This window comes from Pelophylax lessonae (genome assembly GCF_965119305.1).
Source record: "Pelophylax lessonae genome assembly, chromosome: 6".
Classification (NCBI taxonomy): Eukaryota; Metazoa; Chordata; class Amphibia; order Anura; family Ranidae; genus Pelophylax; species Pelophylax lessonae.
Window position 1 is genome coordinate 209,274,682 of NC_138773.1, and position 23,223 is coordinate 209,297,904.

A 23,223-nucleotide genomic window follows, 5' to 3' on the forward strand; every position below is an offset into this window, starting at 1 on the left:
AAACTTCCAAAATGTAAGATATGACTACTTCAGTAAGATTGGTATAGTGAGTCAGTGAGAAATGTACAGCTTCTAAAGCTAAATTATGGGGGATCGAAGAGTATAAGCTGGTAACATCACATGTAATCCAGTGAAAATCAGGCTGCCAGACAATCTCACTGACTACACTTAAAAGGTGAGTAGTATCTTTTAGAAAACTAGGTAAATTGTGCACAATAGGCTGGAGCTGGCCATCCAGCCATTCACCCAAACGTTCATTGAGAGACCCAATGCCAGAGACAATGGGCCTCCCCTAAACTGGGCGTAACCCCTTGTGCACCTTCGGGAGGTGGTGAAAGATAGGAGTAATCGGAAAATCAGGTATTAATTTTTCAGATTCCTTAGGTGTTAAAATACCAAGAGCCGCCCCTTTGTGAATAAGTGTATACAGGGAAGATCTAAATTTTCTCAATGGATCACAGTTCAACACTGTGTAGGTACATGTATCTGATAGTTGTCTGAGTGCTTCCGTTCTATATTCATCCTTATCTAGTATGACCACCGCACCCCCCTTATCTGCATTCCTGATAACTATGGACTCATCCTTCATGAGACATTCTAAAGCTCTCCTTTCCTCAGTATTTAGATTGTCACTCTTAGCCTGTACTTTATAAGGAACCGATTGTTTGAGTTCAAAAATGTCATCTTCAATTAACTTCTGGAAAATATCCATCTGAGGAGCCCGCGATTGAACTGGATAAAAGAAAGAAGGTACCTTGACTGGAACTCTATTAACATGTTCATCTCTGGTGTGTATGGTGCCTTCATTTTCCACCACTAGATCTTCCAAGTCGGTAACAGCACAGTGTTCACGGAAAGATCTAGGCGATCTCAGATCGATATCCATTTCTTCGGTCCCAATCGTATCCAATCCTGCATTCGTATCGCGTGGTGCATCCAAATCGGTACTTTCAACCAAAAAATGTTTACGTAGAGTCAAGTTCCGGACAAACCTGTTAATATCCATCACCGTAGAAAAAGGGTTGAAGTGTGAGTGGGGGCAAAAGTTTAATCCTTTCGATAGAAGGCTTATTTCTCCCAAGGTGAGTGTCCTCTGTGATAAATTAATAACATTGTTGTTATCACTTTCATCCTTTTCTATTTCCTCTGCGTGCGTAAAGAGTAGTGATGATCTCGTTGGTTTCCGGTGTTTCTTTCTTCCCCTCCTTGTTGTTTTTTCGATTTTTTCTTTTTTTGGAATTTCTTCTCTTTTTTCTGACCATTTTTTGAAAAAGGGGTGCTGTTGAAAGTATTACCCGATCTGGATGTTTGGGGGTAATCTGGAGAACTATCTGAGCCAATAGTTCCATTTGAACTCTCCAAAATGCTAGATTCTGGATCTGAAAAACTCACCCTTTTTTTGTATTGGTGTCGATTCCATCGGTGCGATTTCTTCCATATATAGACGTTATCCATCTCGTAGTCAATCTTGTCACGTTGGAGTTTTTCCTTTTTGCCACTGATGATTTCTTTTTCAAGTTTATCAATCCTGACACTCAGATTCTGGTCAAATTCCGAAAAGGAGGAAAGATCCTTAAAGGCAGATAATTCCTGCTGTAAAATCGATATTTCTTCCTGTAGCTTTTTCAATTCTAGAGTTCTAGATGAAATAATAATCCTCACGAGCTTTTTCTTTTCTTTTCTTGGTTTCTTTCTTCTTTTTCCTTCTTATTAGGCTTCACCATTCGCCATCTTTTTATATACACTGAAATTAGGTTGATGTGCTATATCACACATACATATATATATATTTTTTTGGGTTGTGGTGAAGCCTATCTATATAATAACAATTCCTGCTGGGCCTTTTTGCTGTTTTGAATTAAGGATGGTTACCTTCAGCTGAGTGCTTAATTGGTTGCAATCCAGAAGGAACACAGGAAATGGACATCTTTATTTAAAGCAGTGTTTTGTTATGTTTTAGCATGGTTACGACTAAGCGGACGTTTCCGTGAAACGCGTTAACCGCCTTGCTCTTTTTTTCATGTCTCTGGCTGTTGTGGTCATGTTTTGATATGCTTTTATCCTTTGGACTTAATAAACCTGGATTTTTATACTCTATACTCTACTCTATCTAACCAGAAGTGCGGCCCCTTGTTTGTTCTCTACTATCATTTCCTGGACTGCGGATCCTTGCCTGCACCTGTGTTGGAGTTTTTGTGGGATTGTCTCCTCACCAGAGCGGTTCTTGCTCTCTTCGATTAGTGGCCACTGAATCATCCGAACCAGGGGCGTATAATTGACCAGTACTATAGTTAAAGGATTTTTTTTTTATTATTGTTTACTTTAAGCATCAGTAAATCACTTCCCATTTAAAAATGATGTTTCTTACAAACTTTTTTTTCATTGATACTGTAGAAGGCAGATTCACTTACTCTTACTCTCTTACTCACCATATGCATCAGTGCTGAATGGGCTACCAACAACTTAATTTAGTATTTTGCTCTTGTTGAGGTGGAAATCTTCCAGGCTGTTCTTCTTGGTCACAATTGTGACAGCCAGCGGCTTATCAGTGGAGGTGTGTGATGCCAAAACCACCTGGAGGAGACAGAGGGAGAGAAAATTATAGCTGACCATTAGACGTTCATTCACATTGAACGCTTCATTTATGGGCGCGCAATGATGCCTGCAATCACCAAAATTACATTTTATTCATCACAAGGTCTACACGTGTGAAACTGCTAAAATTCCGGGACCTTCTCTTATTCCCTTCTGGAGTCTCACTCATCCAACTGCACTGAAATATACGTCAATAAAGGATCCACCAAGAAAAGTAAGGCCCTCACATTTCGCTACAACTCATTCCTTTATGAAGAAGCTGTTGTTTCTAAAACTATGTTTCGTCACCCTGTTTCCTTCTCTGTTATATAAAGTTAGAATCCAAACTGAGGTTTCATTTGATATCAGCAAAATACATTGCAGATGTATCAAAGCAAAATATGTGCAATATACCATTTGTTTCAAATAAACCGCAGTCAAATAATCATTAGAAAAGCCTGTGCACTGCCACTATGCTTCAGAGCAGAACCTTTGCTCTCTGTTAGGAAGCAGTGGTCTCTGTACAGAAGTTCAGAATGTCCCTTTCTGAATCAGAGCGCACTATGGAACATGAGCTTGAAGAGCTCTATCTCTGACTCATGGGGGGGGGGGGGGCATGTCAAAGCACTGTAGGGATTACTGCTGCCCAAAGGAGAGCAAGGACCCCACTCTGCATTATGTTGGCAGGGGAGAGGCTTTTCTACTTTGGCTTTAGCTGAAAGAGAAAAAATTAACTGTAAAGCCTTTTATTTTGATGCATCTGGAATTTAAATCTGCTGAATATATCAAAAGATTAATTGGACTTTTAAATGTCCAGCTCTGCAACAGCAACACAAATCAAAATGTGCAAGGAGGCAATGTAATCTGCAGCCATCCACTGTTATTGGAATGATCTCCCTAGTGCTGGGGGACCGATGGTCACACTCTAGTGAAATCGCAATCTGAAGGTCACACTCTGGTGGGGTCTCAAAGTGAATGGCACACTCTGGTGTAGTCTCAATGTGAATGCCACACTCCTTCCCATCGAGTGATGTCATTTCCGGACACCACGCTGCCCTCAGCGCTTCAGTATTACGGCGGTGTCCAGCTAGGATCATCTTCTTGCTCCATGGTGGGTCCTGTCCTCTCACCATCTACACATCTCCGAGAGGCACAGCATCGGATCATCCTGATTTGACTATTTGTCTATCCTCAATGCCCTCACCGCCATCCAGACCTAATTGGTAACATGTTTGCAATCCCTGGTTTTTATTCTTTCAATCAACTGACATTTACTATGAATCGCTGCCTGCTGAGTTTCCTTTAACTCCATATTGCCATTGCTGTGCGCTGTCCATTTTTGGTGCAAAATACTTTTGTTAATAGGTGTCCCTCTTTCCCATCTCAAAAAGTTGGGAGGTATGGAGCTTGCTCCTGCGATGATGAAGGAGAGCAGTAACAGCTGGGCCCCTCTTAGCAACATCCTTAGCAATGTCCTAGAAGTATTCCAGTCAGGCTTCATGAGCTATGTACAGTAAATATCATACACCCGCAAGGGCATTATTTCACTTTGGTCAGAGCTGTGCAGTTTGTTTTTATCTACATATGTCCTTTATCTGAATAGACAGGTTTTTTTGTTGGTATAGGTGAACTTAACTTTTAACCGATTGCGGACCGCCCACCAGAAATGTACTACGGACCGGCGGGCTGCACAGGCAAAGTGACGTACCTTTATGTCGCTGCCTGCTTCTGGGTTTAGAGTGCATGCTTATGGCCTGTACACCTGATCCGAAAATTGGACGACAGATCGTCCCTTTTTTTTTGCATGCTAGTCGCATATCGAAAATGGAGAAGTTACTAAAGTTACGAAAATTCTCGTACAACAAGATAAAAATTCGGAAGTGATGTAATGTGTTGTAGTATATTTGTATTGTATTTTCGGACGACAACTGTACTGATTGAAAGAAAATTGTACGATCTGGTATCGTACAAGAAACATTTTTGTGCTCGTCCGATCAGATAATATCAAATGAACTGTCGTGATTTGCTCTCGAAAGCTGTGTACTAACGATCCGATTATTGTACGATCGCTTCGAAAGCGGTATTTTTCGTCCGATTTTCGGATCGTGTGTACGGCGTATTACACACCCCCCTGCCAGCACCCACTGTGATTGTACACAGCAGGAGCCTGTCAGCAAGTCCCGGCCAATGATTCACGCCCGGGATCTGCTGATAGGCTGTGTGCAATCACAGCCCAGAGCCCTGCATTGGCAATTAGCACAGAGCTCTGTACACAGAGAAAAATCTCTGTGTTTTTTATCTTTGCAAAGCAGAGATAAGAAATACAGAGATATGTTGTAAAAAGCAGCACACATTACACATTGTTAACTAAGCAGTAAGATACGGCATTTTTACAGTGAGGAAAACGAAACGAAAAATACGCCACATTTTTGTCCACTGATGAAAATGAATTCCGTTTTTGTTAACGAACGAAATAAAAATGTGAGGCTGGGACATTTACAGTTGTGAACCAACTTCAGGTTTCCATAAGGCTCCGCCTGCTTCTGCTCCCAGCAAGCAAGGGACTGTGCAGCCAGTATTACAGGCCTCCGAGTCCTCAAACGACTGTCCAGAGCAGCACTGTGCACTACAGGCCTCCTGAGTCCCGACAAGAGTCATGACGACGACCATCCAGAGCAGAGAGCACCCACTGTGAGTATGTACATTACAATTACAGACCTGAGGCCTCCCCACAGACCACCGTCCACACACAGCACTGTGCAGCATTTAAGGCCTCCTCTGACCACCGGCACCCAGAGCACTGTGCATGCATTACAGGCCATCCCAGTCAGACCTGATACCACCATCCAGCACTGTGCAGCATTACGCCTCCTCTGACCAGCAACCACTGGCATCCAGAGCGCTGTGCATTATAGGCCATCCCTCAGACCTGAGACCACCATCTAGCACTGTACAGCATTACAGGCCTCTCAGAGTCAGACCACCATCCCAGAGCACTGTGCATTACAGGTCTCCCCTCAGACCACCATCCAGAGCACTATGTGGCATTAAAGGCCTTATCATTCCACAATCCACAGCGCTGTGCAGCATTACTGGCCCCTCATACCACCATCCAGAGCACTGTGCAGCATTACAGGCCTCCTCAGACCACCGCCCAGAGCACTGGGTAGCATTACAGCCACCGTTCAGAGCACTGTGCAGCATTACAGGCCTCCTCAGGCAGACCACCGTCCAGAGCACTGTGCAGCATTACAGGCCTCCTCAGACTGTCCAGAGTGGCTAAATCTGTATCTGTCAGTTTGTTCAAATCTTAATACCATAAATAATAACATGACATTAGATTTTTTTACTCCAGGAGTATATAATTAGTTTGGAAATTCTATAGAAATGCTTAAATAATGCCTTACAATTTAACTAAACACATTCGATTTTAGTTGCCTAAATTATTATTATTTAAATTATTGTCAGTGGCAATTAGTCAGACAGTCAGTCTGTCCGTCCCCCCAGCGTCAGTTAGTGTTAGATTGTCCGCCGCAGTCTCATTATAAGTCGCTGGTCGTCGCTATTAGTAGTATAAAAATGAATAAATACAAGTACCAGTATACATATCATAGATTGTAGATGTTATAACTTTCACGCAAACCAATCAATATACACTTACTGGAATTTCTTTACCAAAGAAATGTAGTAGAATATATTTTGGCAAAAATATATAAAGAACATTTTTTTTTTTAATGGATTTGTTTTATATGTAAAAAATATTATATATTTTTTTAAAACTGTATAACTTTTTCATTTATATCACAACCCCCCCCCCCCCCAAAGAAAGCTCTATTTGTGTGAAAAAAATATATATAAATTTGAGTACAGTGTTGCATGACTATGCAATTAGCAGTTAAAGTAGCACAGTCATAAATAGTGCTCATGAAGGGGGTAAAACCTTTCGGAGATCAAGTGGCTAGAGGTGAAGGCAATGTTTACATTTCAATGAATAGGTAGTAAATAGTAATGAATTTTTGCACTTAATGAATAGGGGGGGGGGGGTCTCACTCCCAGTGCTGCAACATTAAAAACCACAAGATAAAGGAATCCTATATTGTTTTGCAAGCTGCTGGTACTTAACCACTTGCCGACCAGCTGCCGTTGATATACGGTCGCAAGTCAGCAGGTTCTGTACAGCGGTTCGCGGGAGCGATCCTGGGGTCGCGTGCGCCCCAATTTGCCAAAGGAGAAGCTGATTCACGGGGCCGATGGCTGTGGTTGCCGCTGGGCACTTGCGATCGCTCCCCGTGGAGAGAGAACGACGGTCTACTGTTGTAAACTTGGCAGACCGTTGTTCTCTCAGGAATCAATACAGAGCTCCTGTGTTCCTCCTATTTAGGAACACAGGTCTCTATGTTGATTCAAAAAGCCCATCCCCCTAGAAAACACCTCCTAGGCTCACATTTAACCCTTTGATCGCCCCTGGGTTAACCCCTTCCCTGCCAGTGTCATTAGTACAGAAACAGTGCATATTTTTAGCACTGATTACTGTAGTAATGTCACCGGTCCCCCCAAAAGTGTCAAAAATGTCAGTTAGGGGTTTGATCTGTCCGCCGCAATGTCGAAGTCCCACTAAAAATCGCTGATCGCCGCCATTACTAGTAAAAAAAAATTAAAAATAAAAATGACATAAATCTTTCCCCTAGTTTGTAGACGCTATAACTTTTGCACAAACCAATCAAAATAGATTTATTGGGATTTTTTTTTACCAAAAATTTGTACCAAAATACAAATTGGCCTAAAATTATAAAAAATAGATTTTTAATTTTTTTTTATTGGGAATGTTATATAGCAGAAAGTGAAAAATATTGTTTCATTTTTTTCCAGAAATGTTGCTCTTTTTTTGTTTATAGCGCAAAAAATAAAAATCGCAGAGGTGATCAAATACCACCAAAAGAAAGCCTTATTTGTGGGGAAAAAGGCATCAATTTTATTTGGGTACAGTGTTACACGACCGCGCAATTGTCAGTTAAAGTAATGCAGTGCCAAATCGCAGAAAATGGCCTGGTCTTTAAGGGGGGAAATCTTCTGGTCTAGAAGATAGAAGAGGTTAAAGTAGAACTATAGGCAAAACGTTGTTTTTTCATTTTGGATAGACTTAAGAAGGGTTATAACACCTGTCAGATTTTTTTTTTCACCATCTGTGTCCCTTTGGGGAGATTTAACTTCACTTCCTGTCCCACAGTCAAACAGGAAGTGAGAGGAAATTCCTGATTAAGGGAATTCCTTGGGGACCCCCAGGTCACCATAAGTAGTGTCCCTATCGGACGACTTCCCCTCTATTACTTTTCTGGGGACAGCCCACAACTTGGGATTTACTTTCACTTTCGTTTTCACTGATAATGGTAAACAGGACCAATAGAGAGGCTGAATCTCCTTATTGGGGGCACAGACAGCAATAAAAACTGACAGGTGTTCTAATCCCTCTTCACTCTATCCAAAACTTAAAAAAAAAAAAAAAAGCTTTGCCTAGTTATACTTTCATTTCTGTTTTCTTTGTTTAATCTGTTACATTTCTTTCTTTCAGATTCAGCGCACACTAATAACAATGCAGTCATTTTGAAGTCCTGTATGGCGCCTTTGCCTGCGCCTTTGCCTGCGCTAAAGAATGTAATGACATTCAAGACAAACTCTCAATGCTTGTTTTTCTATGCAAGTGTCATGTAGTAATAGTTGATGCTGGGCAGTACAATACAGAGCCCATTACACTGGAGGACCACTAATAACATACTCAGCTCAGGTCATAGTATTCCAGCTAAGACTGTGAAGCTTCTGGTTGCCATGGTTACTAGTCGCCACCTTCACTTCCTGTCCTTGAAACTTGTGCTTCCCCGGACACACTGGCACCGTATTGTTAGTTCCGGTATGAGTTGTGTCCTCTTCTGACTGGCATCATGCGCTCGCTGGCTGGATTTTTCTTGGTGTTAGGCTGCTCTACCTTCTATTTGTATGTGCTGAGCACCCGCCTGCGCCCTGGCAGAGGACAGGAAGCCGAGAGGTGGGTGCTGGAAGGGTGGGATCAGGCACTGGCAGAAAAAGGGTTAATGCAAGGGGTGGAGGGGGGTCATGGGGGTGTCTCCAATTGGGACCCAAACATCGATCTGCTGCCACAGCCATAAATACCAATAGTACTGACCATCACCATCAACTGGGTGTAATACGATGGTGTTTTAATTGCCAGTATAGATCTATTTCCTGTATTAATTACCAGTAAAGGTATATTTCCTGTATGTATTACCAGTAAAGGTATATTTTCTGTATAAATTACCAGTAGAGGTATATTTCCTGTATAAATTACCAGTAGAGGTATATTTCCTGTATTACCAGTAAAGGTATATTTTCTTTATTACCAGTAGAGGTATATTTCCTGTATTTATTACCAGTAGAGGTATATTTCCTGTATTTAATACCAGTAGAGGTATATTTCCTGTATTTAATACCAGTAAAGGTATAACTCCTGTATTAATTACCAGTAAAGGTATAACTCCTGTATTAATTACCAGTAAAGGTATATTTCCTGTATTTATTACCAGTAAAGGTATATTTTCTTTATTTATTACCAGTAAAGGTGTATTCCCTGTATTAATTACCAGTAAATGTACATTATTACCAGTAGAGGTATATTTTCTGTATTTATTACCAGTAGAGGTATATTTCCTGTATTAATTACCAGTAGAGGTATATTTCCTGTATTAATTATCAGTAAAGGTATAATTCCTGTATTAATTACCAGTAAAGGTATATTTCCTGTATTAATTACCAGTAGAGGTATATTTCCTGTATTAATTATCAGTAAAGGTATATTTCCTGTATTAATTATCAGTAAAGGTATATTTCCTGTATTAATTACCAGTAAAGGTATATTTCCTGTATTAATTATCAGTAAAGGTATAATTCCTGTATTAATTACCAGTAAAGGTATATTTTTTTATTACCAGTAGAGGTATATTTCCTTTATTTCCTACCAGTAAAGGTATAATTCCTGTATAAATTACCAGTAAAGGTATATTTCCTGTATTACCAGTAGAGGTATATTTCCCGTATTTCCTACCAGTAAAGGTATATTTTCTGTATTTCTAACACGTTATTATATTTCCTGTATTGATTATCAGTCTCAGCTCTCTCCTCCTGTAGGAAAGGCCCGTACACACGTACCGATCGTCAGCCGACGATCGTCCGTCTTTTGTCCCCGGGCTGTCGGTGTCTGTTGAAAAGTGCAAAGACTGCACAAGAATTTTGTCCGCCGACTACAGCCGACTGCAGAAGTGATGTCATGTAATGGTTAACTTTCCCTGTGTTTTTTCTTTTCTGAGCATGCCCAGTCTTGCAAATCTGCGGTCTGTCGGCTGATTTCTGTACTGACTGGCGAACAATCGGCCGCTCTGGTGTCGGCATACAAAAATTTTAATGCTTGCAAGACAGACTCTTGTCTGCAGAATGTGCGCTGACAGCTGTCGGAGGCACCATACTAACAAGCGTACAATCGGCAGATCTTTCGTCCGCCGACGTTTGTATGCCGGCGATCGGTACGTGTGTACGGGCCTGAAGATATGCAGACTCCGCCGTGCACCCGTCACCCCCCAGGTCCACTCTGATTGCCGCTATCAAAGTCCATCACAGGGAGGTGTAGGCTGAGGTCAGGAACTTACAGAGAGAAAAGCTGAACTCTGATTGTGATTAGAAAGAAAAACAAAGAAATGGAAATCACCTATTTTTTCAGAAGGTGGTTTATGACATAACAGCCAACTGATATTTTTAAGCCCAGTAATAGCAGCAGACCGGTTAACGAAGTGCAGCGGTGGATATTTAGAAACACATTGATGGAATAAGTGGGATCCGCTGACAAGTCCACAGATCTCCCCAGAATAAATGTATCAGATGGCATGTTGAACCCTGGACTTGAAAGTGATGCTGGCGATTCAGTGTGGCCGGGCCAAAGCTAAGTTTAGGAGAAGCGTGTGTATGTGAAATCAGATAGGGAGTGACGTGTTGAGAACAGACAGGAGGGGGCAGAAGGCTCACATGTGGAGATGACCAGTTTTGACTGTTTACTTTTTGGATTCTCGCTGGATCCAGGATGTGGGATCATTCTGTGATATTATTGGCAGAATTCTAAATGTGTTGTTTTGAAATTGGAATTAACCACCCTCCGGAAGGTTATACCCCCCCCCCCCCCCTCATGGCCAGGTCTTTTCTTGCTATTCTGCATTGTGCTACTTTAACTGGCAATTGCGTAGTCCTGCAACATTTGGGGTTATTAACTACAGTGGTGTAGTGGTTAGCAGTGTCGCCTAACAGTAAAAGGATAGCTGATTCGAATCCCAACCACAACACTACCTGCCTGGAGTTTGCATGTTCTCTCTGCCTGCTTGGGTTTCCTCCCACACTCCAAAGACATGCTGGTAGGTTGATTGGATCCTGTTAAATTGGCCTTACTATGAGTATGTAAGAATGTGATTTAGGGACCTTAGATTGTAAGCTCCTTGAGGGCAGGGACTGATGTGAATGTACAATATATATATAAAGCACTGCATAAATTGACAGTGCTATATAAGTACCTGAAATAAATAAAATAAAACTGGAGAGTGCTAAATTTGGTACAGCTCTGCATAGAAACCAATCAGCCTATGGCCCCTTTCACACTATCCGTCGGACGGATTCCGTTTTTCTCAGCGGGGGGATCGAGCCGCCGATCCCCCGCTGAGCAGGAGGATGACAGCTGTGTCTCCGCGCTGTGTGCAGGGACACAGCTGTCAGTTCCCCATGCATCTCTATGGGGGAAATCGGATGGGAACGGACCGTCGGTCCGTTCTCATCCGATCCTATCCCATCCGCTGGACGGATGGAAAATAGGGTTTCCATCCGTCCAGATTTGACGGATCGGGTCGGATGTCAGCGGACATGTCTCCGCTGCCATCCAATGCCCCATAGGAATGCATGGGGGGACCGTTCAGATCCGCCAAAAAAACGAACAGGCGGATCTGAACGGTCCGCCTGTGTGAAAGGGGCCTTAGGCCAGGCGGACTCTTCAGATCCGCCTGTCCGTTTTTTTGGCGGTTCTGAACAGTCCCCCCATGCATCTCTATGGGGGATCGGATGTCAGCGGAGACATGTCCGCTGACATCCGATCCGTCAAATCTGGACTATGGTCATCGGGTCAAACAGAGGTGGTAAAGGGACAGAAAACTACCTAGCAGAGATGCAGACCTCAAAAAAACCTGACAGGGGTACTAGTCTTCCCATACTGTATCAAAAACTTAAAAAAAAGCTATTTAGCTATACTTACACTTTTAATAAATGGTTCAATTTTCAATTTGTGTTTGTTGCTGCAGGTCGTTAGTTTTCCCTTCTGACTTGGATGAACTACGGGAATTGGCTGACTTCCTGCAGGAGTATAAAAGAGAGCACCATGGCTATGTTACAGTATTGTTCTGCAGTGCCTACTTGTACAAGCAGACTTTTGCTATTCCTGGATCCAGCTTCTTGGTAAGAGTCAGAGAAGCAAGTCATTTATAAAGGGTTGCACTTAGGAAATGATGGCCCGCACGCTCCACCCCTTTATCTAGAAGCTGTAATAAATGTTTTATGTAAAAAAAAAAAAAAAGTAGAGCTTAATTCCAGGTAAATATGGAAAAAAAACAATGCAGTTCTGTAGGTAGTAAAAAAAAAAAAAAACATTAAATGTAAACGATGTTGTCAAAAGTATTGGGACGCCTGCCTTTACACGCACATGAACTTTAATGGCATCCCAGTTAGTCCGCAGGGTTCAATATCGAGTTGGCCCACCCTTAACAGCTTCTACTCTTCTGGGAAGGCTGTCCACAAGGTTTAGGAGTGTGTCTATGGGAATGTTTGACCATTCTTCTACAAGCACATTTGTGAGGTCAGGCACTGATGTTGAATGAGAAGGGCGGGCTCACAGTCACCCCTCTAATTTATCACAAAGGTGTTCTATCGGGTTGAGGTCAGGACTCAAGTCAATCAAGTTCCTCCACCCCGAACTCACTCATCTTTGTCTTTATGGGCCTTGCTTTGTGCACTGGTGCGCAGTCATGTTGGAACAGGAAGGGGTCATCTTCAAAATGTTCCCACAAAGTTAGGAGCATGAAATTGTCCAAAATGTCTTGGTATGCTGACGCCTTAGGAAATCCATTCACTGGTTTTCAGCCCACTGAATGCCCAGCCTTAAGCCTAGTACTCGCCACTAGTTTTTTTTTTTTTCGTTCAACCGGAATTCTCCGGTCGGAGATGCTGTACTAACAATCCGATCTGTTCTGTTGTGTTCATACAGGGGGACAACCTCCCCCCGCCAGAACTCTCTGATCGGTAGTCGGTCGGCTGCTGGTTTTCCAGCATGCGCGTCTGACCTAAGCCGGTCGCCATACACACAGACCGAATGTCCCTGCTCTTTATTTAACCCGCCAGTGTTGCCCGACATTCGGCCTGTGAGTAACTAGGCTCAAGTGTCAGTATCTATCTTGAACAGCACTCTATCAGCAGCACTCAGACTGAGAGAGGGATGGTCAGAACTAGCAGCCAATCAGGAAGAGGTATGGACAGAGTGACGTTTCATCAATCTGCTGCTTCTCCTTCATTGAGCAATCGGCATACCTGGAAATACATTTGAACAAGCTGTGCTACTGATGTAGTGTAGTTGAGGAAACTGTCTGACAAGGGGTATCTGGGTTACACATTTATTGTTAGGTAACTTATGTTCTGTATTCCAAATTTAGTTAGCCTAGAATTCAGGTTTAAAGGCAGAATGCGCTATGGGAGGCACTATTCAGTATGTTTCATATTGAAAGATTCATTGTTCATAACTCCAAAGCTTGCAGTGAAAAAAATAGACACATTATGCTAAAGTCACAGTTATTTTCACTGCCACTTCCCCCTCCACTTTCACCACAACGTAGTGTACAAAAAATGCCTATCCGCATTGGTTGGGGGTGGTAAAAAAAAATTTGTCAGGACTGGTGCTTTAGCAGTGTAGTGTTTATAATTATACTGTGTCCTTCTATCTGGCTTGTCATCTCTAAGCTTTATCCTGTGCCTCTGCAGAATCTGCTGGGTGGAGCTCTGTTTGGACCCTGGCATGGACTGTTTTTGTGCTGCACACTAACTTCATTGGGTGCCACATTCTGCTACCTGCTCTCTCGTACTTTTGGCAAGCAGATTGTAGTCCTGTACTTTCCAGAGAAGGTGTCCATGCTGCAGAAAAAGGTAAGTATCCTTTTGTGATTATACATTTGCCAAAAATTATGTATGCGGAGGGCCAGCTTTACACTTTCTGCCTTGTAGCTGTCTTGTATCGCCCTTCAAATGCAGGCACATGAACAAGACCATCCATCATAGCTTCACAAAGCACACCTAGTCCATGGGAGGAGCATTTGGAAAAACAAAACAATTAGGGAACATTCCCTCTCAGAGAGGTGTCACCTGGGAAGAAGGTTTCCTCCACTATTCCTATGATAACCGTAAACTATTGCATTACCCAATACTTTCTATCCCAATGACAATTATCATCAGGATAAATATAGAGGGTAAATCTGCCCAGCAGGGACGCAGACAGCAATATGAATCCTTCTATCCAAAACGAAAGAAAAAAAAAGTTTTGGCCTTAAAGTGGTTGTAATCCCCATTTATGAAATATGAGCTAAGCACATATATCTGTAGTGTTTACCTTTCTCTCTCCAAAGCTCTAGGTGCTGTTTCTCTCTGGTGCTTCGTTCCTCTGTTATCAGCAGAGTCACTTCTGACATGTTCTCTGACACATGAGATAACAGTAGCTGAAAATTTGTGTCAGGGAGGGAGCTTAGAGGGCGAGAGCTTGTCTATTCAAACTACAGCTCTGCATGTTCCTTCGTCCTCTGCCTATGTGGAGTGGGGGTGTGTGCCTTTCCTCCAATCAGCTCTCACACAGTGTAAGCCTAGTCTCCTCACCCACTGCTGAAAGAGGAAGAAAGATTTCTAAAACGAACTGCACTTTCCAAAGAGTGTAGAAAGGGGAAGACAGCAGATATATAAGAAAAACTTATGTAGGGAGATTTTTTTGCAACCACTTTAAAGCAAAGCTCAAACCAAAAGGGGAAGTTCTGCTTTACACTCCTCCCCACCTCCCCTGCCACATTTGGCATGTAATTAATTTTTGGGGGGAGTGGGCACCTAGTTTTGACAGGTACCCACTCCCACTTCCACTCGGATCGCCTAGCGGAAGTTCTCCTCTCCCCCTCCCTCTTTGCAGGTTTTCTGGAACACGTCACAGGTCCCAGAAGATTGTCAGACCATTCAGCAAGCGTGACTCACGTATGCACAGTGCGCACCGTTGAAATGCCGGTGCCGGGGATAGGAGAGGGAGACAAGCAAGTGAGTTTGTGTTTATTAAAAGTCAGCAGCTGCAGTTTTTGTAGCTGCTGACTTTTAATAAACACAAAAACAACTGGAGGTGCGCTTTAAGTTGACCGTACATTTTAAAATCTTATTGAACAATCTCTTTTGGCCCTAACAATAAGTATGTAGTACCTTGAAATTACACTGCACATAGTCTCTGAATACAGTATGCACCTATCAGCTAAATTCAGATGACATTAATATACAGGAACCAATGAGTATGTTGTGGGAGGGGCCTGCCTGATTGGATACAAATGAATTGCATAGTTCAGGTAGGTCCTCATTTTACAAAATGTTTGTAGATCTAAAGTTGATTGTGAGAGATGATGGTTAGATTGTATCATGTATAGTGACCCTTTAATGCAATTTTTAAAAATGTAATAAAATTTAAGCCAACCATTTTAAAGGTTTAGTCTACAGTACCTTCATGATCATGTTTTATACAACATTCATACAGTATTTTAGGGGTGTAACATGTAAAATTATAACATTCCCCAACTCCCCACCTTCAAACTGGCTTCCACTTACCTGGATTGTGGGATTCTTCTCCATGATACATTTAGTTTCCTTTTAATTTCAGTGTGGCTGTGCATGGCTTTACCTACACAGCCATGCCCTCCATTCACACAGACCAGTAAATGGAAGACTGTAAGTCTCATCTGCCACCAATGGGCACAAGTGTGGGGACATTACTGCACTCATCCATTAATTACTTCCCCCCCATCCCAATAACAATAGGTTCGTACGGATTTGGAGCTGGAGGAAACGTCTGTAGGACCCTGCGATGACCTGATTGCAGCTACAATGCTCTGCAGTCCTGAATGCATAACATTAATAAATGCACATTTTAATTTTTGTCAATGTGGATGCATTTATTGTTTTTTTCCCTAAAGGTAGACTACACCTTTAAGAGATCCTGTGAATATTAGCGGACTATCGCAATGTACATATATTTATGTATCTCTAACATATTTAGCAGAATTATAACAGAGAACACTGACCCATTTGAATCAGTGTATTGCCACACAGAAACGTACTAATCTAATCTAATAAACAATTTGCTGTGCTAATGTGAAACTATATTACAGGGCATTGAAATAAACACGTGAGAGCGAAAAAATATCTTCTTTCAGAATTTGACTTGATCATGGTAAGAATATGTAAATAAGGCCTAATTCTTTCAACGCTATTTCCTGTTTTCTAGATAGAAGAAAATCGTAGCAGTCTTTTCTTTTTTCTCCTTTTCTTGCGCTTGTTTCCTATGACACCTAATTGGTTCCTGAACTTGTCTTCACCCATTCTGAACATCCCAGTTGGACAATTTTTCTTCTCCGTCCTTATTGGTATGTAGTGATAATGCCTGGCATAATTACAGTTGTTCAGTTTTACACTTTAATAGTCCTGAACCACCTTGTTTTCTACACCAAACAGGTCTGCTGCCTTACAACTTCATCTGTGTCCAGACAGGATCCATTTTATCGAAGATCAAATCTTTAGATGACATGTTTTCTTGGGGTACGTTACTGACACTGTTGGCTATAGCTCTTGCGACCCTTATACCTGGCTCTATTGTCAAAAGGTTCAGCCAACACAGCCTGGCACCAGAGAAAAAAGGACACTTGGTGAATGGCAGAAAATCCACGTGATTGCAGTCCTCATTTAGAGACACTAAAGGAAACACAAAGGAATCTATTTAAGGGTGACATCTCTCCCTGTGTAGGGAAAAACAAGTCTCTCCTTGCAGTGAAAGGGTTTTTAATACTAAGTCTTACTATTATCTGTGATTAGCAATCAGTTTTTCAACCATCCTTTTATATGATGTGTATCGAGAGCCAGAATTTTGGTGACCTTATTTTACCTCTCTTTGTATGTCTCATATGTATTGGTGTTACTGTTGGTTCTGTAGATCTATTTGTGGTAAGGAAGCAGGTCTGTGATTCTGTGTGTTTATGTCTATGCCACCCACACACTTGATGTAGATGAAGTATCTAAAAGCTGCTAAACATCTTAAAATATATATTCATCTAATTTAAAGCCCAATTCTGGGCAAAAATACCCTCCCTCTCACTCTTCTGCGTCTAATTGCTGGCAAAAAGACCCCTAAAATCTAAATTCCTTTTTACTTACTTAAAACCGTAGTCACTTGACAATCAGTTACCAAGTCTTCTGCTCTTCTGTTTACATCTGGTGGGGTCCTTCTTGGGTTGTTACTGACTGCATGATATGGACACTTTATATTGGTGGTGGCAACACTTCCAGTGGCAGGTTCCTCTCGCATTGCTTCAGAGGGAAAAGAACTTCATGGGAGCAGTAAGGGTACCCATCCCCGAAGAGATAACAGGTGGGGAAAAGTCCCTGGTTCCCAGGGTAGGAAGGAAGCTTTGTGCATACAGGAAACTATAACCTTATCAATTACACCTCAGGATGGGCTAGAAAGATTTACTTGCAAGAAACACTAATGCAAAGTCATGCACAATGCACTATTAAAACTTTTTACTTTTGTGCATAGTTGAGCTTTAACTATTTAAAGTGGAAACCAGGGCACTAGAATAAAGACAGTATAATATAGGAAAATAATATTCTATATTTAGGCAATTGATACCATTTATCTACCTCCTATTTCAAAACATACTGAGGTTGCTTTACGAAAACTAGAGTGAAAAATTAGTGCAGGTTTGCATAGTAACAAATCAGCTTCCAGGTTTTTTTTGTCAAAGCTTAACTGAACAAGTTGATTCTAGAAGCTGATTGGCACAGCTGCACCAGATTTTGCACTCCCCAGTTTTAGTAAATAAACCCTACAGTCTAGGAAGGCTAGCAGCAGAAACTCACGCTCTTAACACGTGATGAGGTCACATGACACTGGGAGGAGATTATTTCTACAAATTGCAATGTAGGGCACCAAAGAGGGGGGGGGGGATACTTTACTGGCTCTCAGTCTTTATTAGATAGCGCTAGATGTAGATGCACTGACATCACCTGAAGGTTCCATGTCTCAGTGCTTACTCTGAGCTACAGTGGTACCAGAAGTGGCAGAACTCCTGCTTTTTTATTGCAGTGCCACATCTACAACCCTTAGTAGGTATTACTCAGAATAGGTCTGAGAATAGGTGCTTCTTGCATGAAGAATGTTGGCTGCAGAGAAGTCATGTAAAAGGTAAAATAATAGAGGGGGTTCCATTGCTACGGATGAAAACCAATATTTACATTGATTTTCACTTTATCTTCTCTAAGATGAACCTATTTGTATAATATATGTAGGAAAGGGAAAGTGAACTCAAAAACTGGTTTTATATGAAAGAAAAATGTATATTTTGAAATTTTTTAAGAACTTAAAGCCCAACCACAGCTTTTTTTTTTTAAAGCTTAGCAATAATATCCATTAAAGAACAATGTAGCAGTACATGGTAAAGTCAGAGACATAAAAGACTCCTAGTCCCCAATTCGTACAACATGCACGCTCACTATGCGTTACATGTCAAGTGATTCCCCCATTACTTCTTGTAGAGCATTGCCCTGTAGACTCGGCTCATCTCTGTTCACCTCTGATATACAGCAAAATGGATAGAAAGTTGGTGAAAGTTCTCCAGTTTGGGCTCTTGTGAAACAGACATCAGTCTCCCAATATGTACTGTGCAAAAATATCTTCCTATGTATAACCATATTGAATTTTAAGTCGCTAAAAGGAAAGAACAATTGAATGCACTTAGCTTTCTAGGTAATGTGCCAATATCTTATTACAAAGGGAACCTTTTAATGCTGTATTTGAGAGTAGTTGTAAACTTGGCAGCTGAAATCTGTACTGATACTGGACATTGTTTATGTTCCAAGCTGACTAAGTCAAATGTATAGGATCAGGATTGCTGTTGGGCTGCCTAATGATTAGTGGACACTATGGGAGGGATTTACTAAAACTAGTGCAGTTGGGCATAGTAAGCTATAAAACATAGAAAATGATTGGTTACTATACAGAGCTGCACCAGATTCTGTGTACCAGTTTTAGTAAATCAACCCCTATGTGACATGTTAATGCCAATGGCAGTATTCCCTGCAGTGTGTTCAGTCTTTATTCCCCTATAGTAAAGCTGCTATTTACAGTATCTCACAAAAGTGAGTACACCCCTCACATTTTTGTAAATTTTTTATTTTATCTTTTCATGTGACAACGCTGAAGAAATGACACTTTGCTACAATGTAAAGTAGTGAGTGTACAGCTTGTATAACAGTGTAAATTTGCTGTCCCCTCAAAATAACTCAACACACAGCCATTAATGTCTAAACTGCTGGCAACAAAAGTGAGTACACCCCTAAGGTAAAATGTCCAAGTTGGGCCCAAAGTTTCAATAATTTGTGTGGCCATCATTATTTTACAACTCTGCCTTAACCCTCTTGGGCATGGAGTTCACCAGAGCTTCATAGGTTGCCACTGGAGTCCTCTTCCACCCCTGTATGAAGACATCACAGAGCTGGTGGATGTTAGAGGCCTTGCGCTCCTCCACCTTCCATTTGAGGATGCCTCACAGATGCTCATTAGGGTTTAGGTCTGGAGATATGCTTGGCCTGTCCATCACCTTTACTCTCAGCTTCTTTAGCAAGGCAGTGGTCATCTTGGAGGTGTGTTTGGGGTCATTTTTATGTTAGAATACTGCCCTGCGGCCCAGTTTCCGAAGGGCGGGGATCATGCTCTGCTTCAGTATGTCACAGTACATGTTGGCATTCATGGTTCCCTCAATGAATTGTAGCTCCCCAGTGCCGGCAGCACTCATTCAGCCCCAGACCATGACACTCCCACCACCATGCTTGACTGTAGGTAAGACACACTTGTCTTTGTACTCCTCACCTGGTTGCCGCCACACACGCTTGACACCATCTAAAGCAAATAAATGTATCTTGGGCTCATCAGACCACAGGACATGGTTCCAGTAATCCATGTCCTTAGTCTGCTTGTCTTCAGCAAACTGTTTGTGGGCTTTCTTGTGCATCATTTTTAGAAGAGGCTTCCTTCTGGGATGACAGCCATGCAGACTAATTTGAAGCAGTGTGCGGCGTATGGTCTGAGCACTAACAGGCTGACCCCCCCCACCCCTTCAACCTCTGCAGCAATGCTGGCAGCACTCATACGTCTATTTCACAAAGACAACCTCTAGATATGATGCTGAGCATGTGCACTCAACTTCTTTGGTCCACCATGGCGAGGCCTGTTCTGAGTGGAACCTGTCCTGTTAAACCGCTGTATGGTCTTGGCCACTGTGCTGCAGCTCAGTTTCAGGGTCTTGGCAATCTTCTTTTTGCCTAGGCCATCTTTATGTAGAACAACAATTCTTTTTTCAGATCCTCTGAGAGTTCTTTGCCATGTTGAACTTTCAGTGACCAGTATGAGAGAGTGAGAGCGATAACACCAAATTTAACACACCTGCTCCCCATTCACACCTGAGACCTTGTAACACTAACGAGTCACATGACACTAGGGAAGGAAAATGGCTGATTGGGCCCAATTTGGACATTTTCACTTAGGGGTGTACTCACTTTTGTTGCCAGTGGTTTAGACATTAATGTCTCTGTGTTGCGTTATGTTGAGGGGACAGCAAATTTACACTGTTATACAAGCTGTGCACTCACTACTTTACATTGTAGCAAAGTGTCATTTTTTCAGTGTCGTCACATGAAAAGATATAATAAAATATTTACAAAAATGTGAGGGGTGTACTCACTTTTGTGAGATACTGTACGTACTGCAAGTTACTGGGTAAATATATGCAAGCTGTCAGAACAGGATATAAAGGTGTTATGTTATTTAAAAAAATGCACAATATTTGCAAGCTCAGCAAATCACAATTGTATTTTAAGGGTCAGACCACACAAACCTGGCAGGTTCATTTAATACTGGTTTCCTTTATATCCTTTGAGGATTTCAGTGGTATGAGTCTATGTCAGAGTTTCTAACCCTGGTTCTCAGCCAGAGTTCCATATTCCGCTGAGCTACATAAAAAAGAAAGTAAATGTATTAAAGTGACTCTGTCACTGGGTTCAACACAGTGAAAAAAAGCAGGACCTGCAACAAAGGATGCTTTATACTCTCCTGTCCTACCACTCATTCCTCTAATTTTTGTTCTCTTGGCTCTTCTCATCCAACACACTTTGTGTTGGATATCTGGTCTCCTGCTGCCATCTGAAGTTTCTTCCGCCTGCCCCTGTTACACAGGGCACAGTTGTGAGTCGTGACATAGGGGTCAGTGGAAAGAATCATAATGCACTGCTGGGAACACAGGCTTCCAACACTACTGGAAGTATTAAATGTGAAGATTCTTCAAGTGACTTTAGCTCTTGAACGCTGTGAAGATCAGAGGAGCACGTTGCAGGGCAGGTGAGTAGGAAGACCATTTAATGCAAGTCCTGCTTTTTTTTTACCTAGTGACAGGCACTTTGTTGATCTTTTAATTTCATCCATCCTAAACTGACAATCTAGTGACAAGAGCAAGACTGTTAAAGTATATGTAAATCCTAAAGTGAAACTAAAATCCCTGCATCTATAGACATACACGATCTAACACTAACCTATCTAGCCCTGTAAAGAAGAAATCAGTATTCCTTTTTTGAAGCCGCTCCAGTCCAGTCTCCAGTATTGGAAGCTCTGCAGAGGACAGAGCCAACAACGGCTGTGAAATGAATGGGGGTGACGTCACCCATAGACTTACTATGGGGCTTCCATTGTCGGCTATGTCCTCTGCGTTCTCTCCAGCAGCGGAAGCTCTGCAGAGGACACGGCCGACAACGGCTGTGAAATGAATGGGGAGTGACGTCACCTATAGAATTACTATGGGGCTTCCATTTTCTGCTGTGTCCTCTGCATTCTCTCCAGCAGCCGAAGCTCTGCAGAGGACACAGCCAACAACGGCTGTGAAATTAATGGGGGTGACGTCACCCATAGACCTACTATGGGACTTCCATTGTCGGCTGTGTCCTCTCCAGCAGCGGAAGCCCTGCAGAGGACACAGCCAACAACGGCTGTGAAATTAATGGGGTGACGTCACCTATAGACTTACTATGGGGCTTCCATTGTCGGCTGTGTCCTCTACGTACTCTCCAGCAGCGGAAGCTCTGCAGAGGACACAGCCGACAACGGCTGTGAAATGAATGGGGAGTGACGTCACCTATAGACTTACTATGGGGCTTCCATTTTCGGCTGTGTCCTCTATGTACTCTCCAGCAGCGAAAGCTCTGCAGAGGACACGGCCGACAATGGCTGTGAAATGAATGGGGAGTGACGTCACCTATAGACTTACTATGGGGCTTCCATTGTTGGTTGTGTCCTCTGCACCTGCCTCCACAGCGAAGCCGTGGCTGACAGCTCAGCGTAAGATCGTGTCAGATTGGCTTCAAAAAAGGTAAGTATACTGATTTCTTCTTTACAGGGTTAGTGTTGGATTGTTGAAGTCTGTAGATGCAAGGATTTCAGTGTTAGGGTGCACTTACACTTTAACTTCAAGGGATGCCGTGAATGATAAAAAAAAACATTTAGAGAGTGGCGCAAGCGACAGTCATTCTGCTATATTGCAATATCCATCATGAAAGTCCTAAGAGCAACAAGCTCTATTAATAGAGACAGGAAAAAATCCACTGATTCAGAGCCAGCCTTGTACGGGGGAGTAGAAGCGGTCTCCAAATATGTAAGAAAAAAGAAAGTACAGGCGCCTCTGAGTGTAGACTGTAAAGCCTTCAGCGTGGACTCATGCAGTCCTTACATCACCGGACACCCAAGTCTTCATTATGTGCCTGCTTTTAACTTCTAAAATGTGTTTTATTATTTGTGTTTGGATTAAATGCTTTACAGTCTACACTCAAAGGTGCCTGTACTTTATTTTTTCATGCCGTGAATGATAACTGTCACATGTCCTTGTGCTCTCAACCAAACTGTCAAGCCAATAAATGGCTGGTGTCACAACTGATCACATGTGAAGCACCATGGCAACTACAGATCATACAGAGGCTAAGGTGGCAGCTTATGGGGCTGTTAAATGAGAGGAGGGTTTAGTTCCACTTTTAGGGCTGATTTCACACCACAAAAATTCACTACAGATCCGTTCCAGGTGCAAGCATGTTTTTTTCCTGCATTCTGGTGCATTTTTGATGCGTTTCCAGATGCATTCCAGATGCTTTTTTTTGGTGTTTTTGTTTCCACTGTACTGGGTTCTGGTGCATTTTTGATGCATTCAAATGCGT

At 42.2% G+C, this 23,223-nt stretch overlaps 1 protein-coding gene across 1 annotated transcript; it reads left to right on the forward strand.

Annotated features, from left to right (window-relative positions):
* The first annotated feature begins 8,479 nt into the window (after positions 1–8,479).
* Positions 8,480–16,903, forward strand: TMEM41A (transmembrane protein 41A). The gene is made up of 5 exons (XM_082261345.1): positions 8,480–8,614; positions 11,949–12,102; positions 13,675–13,836; positions 16,208–16,346; positions 16,435–16,903. Exons 1-5 carry the CDS (start codon positions 8,511–8,513, stop codon positions 16,647–16,649), a joined length of 774 nt encoding a protein of 257 aa, XP_082117471.1. The 5' UTR covers positions 8,480–8,510; the 3' UTR covers positions 16,650–16,903.
* The last annotated feature ends 6,320 nt before the right edge of the window (positions 16,904–23,223 follow it).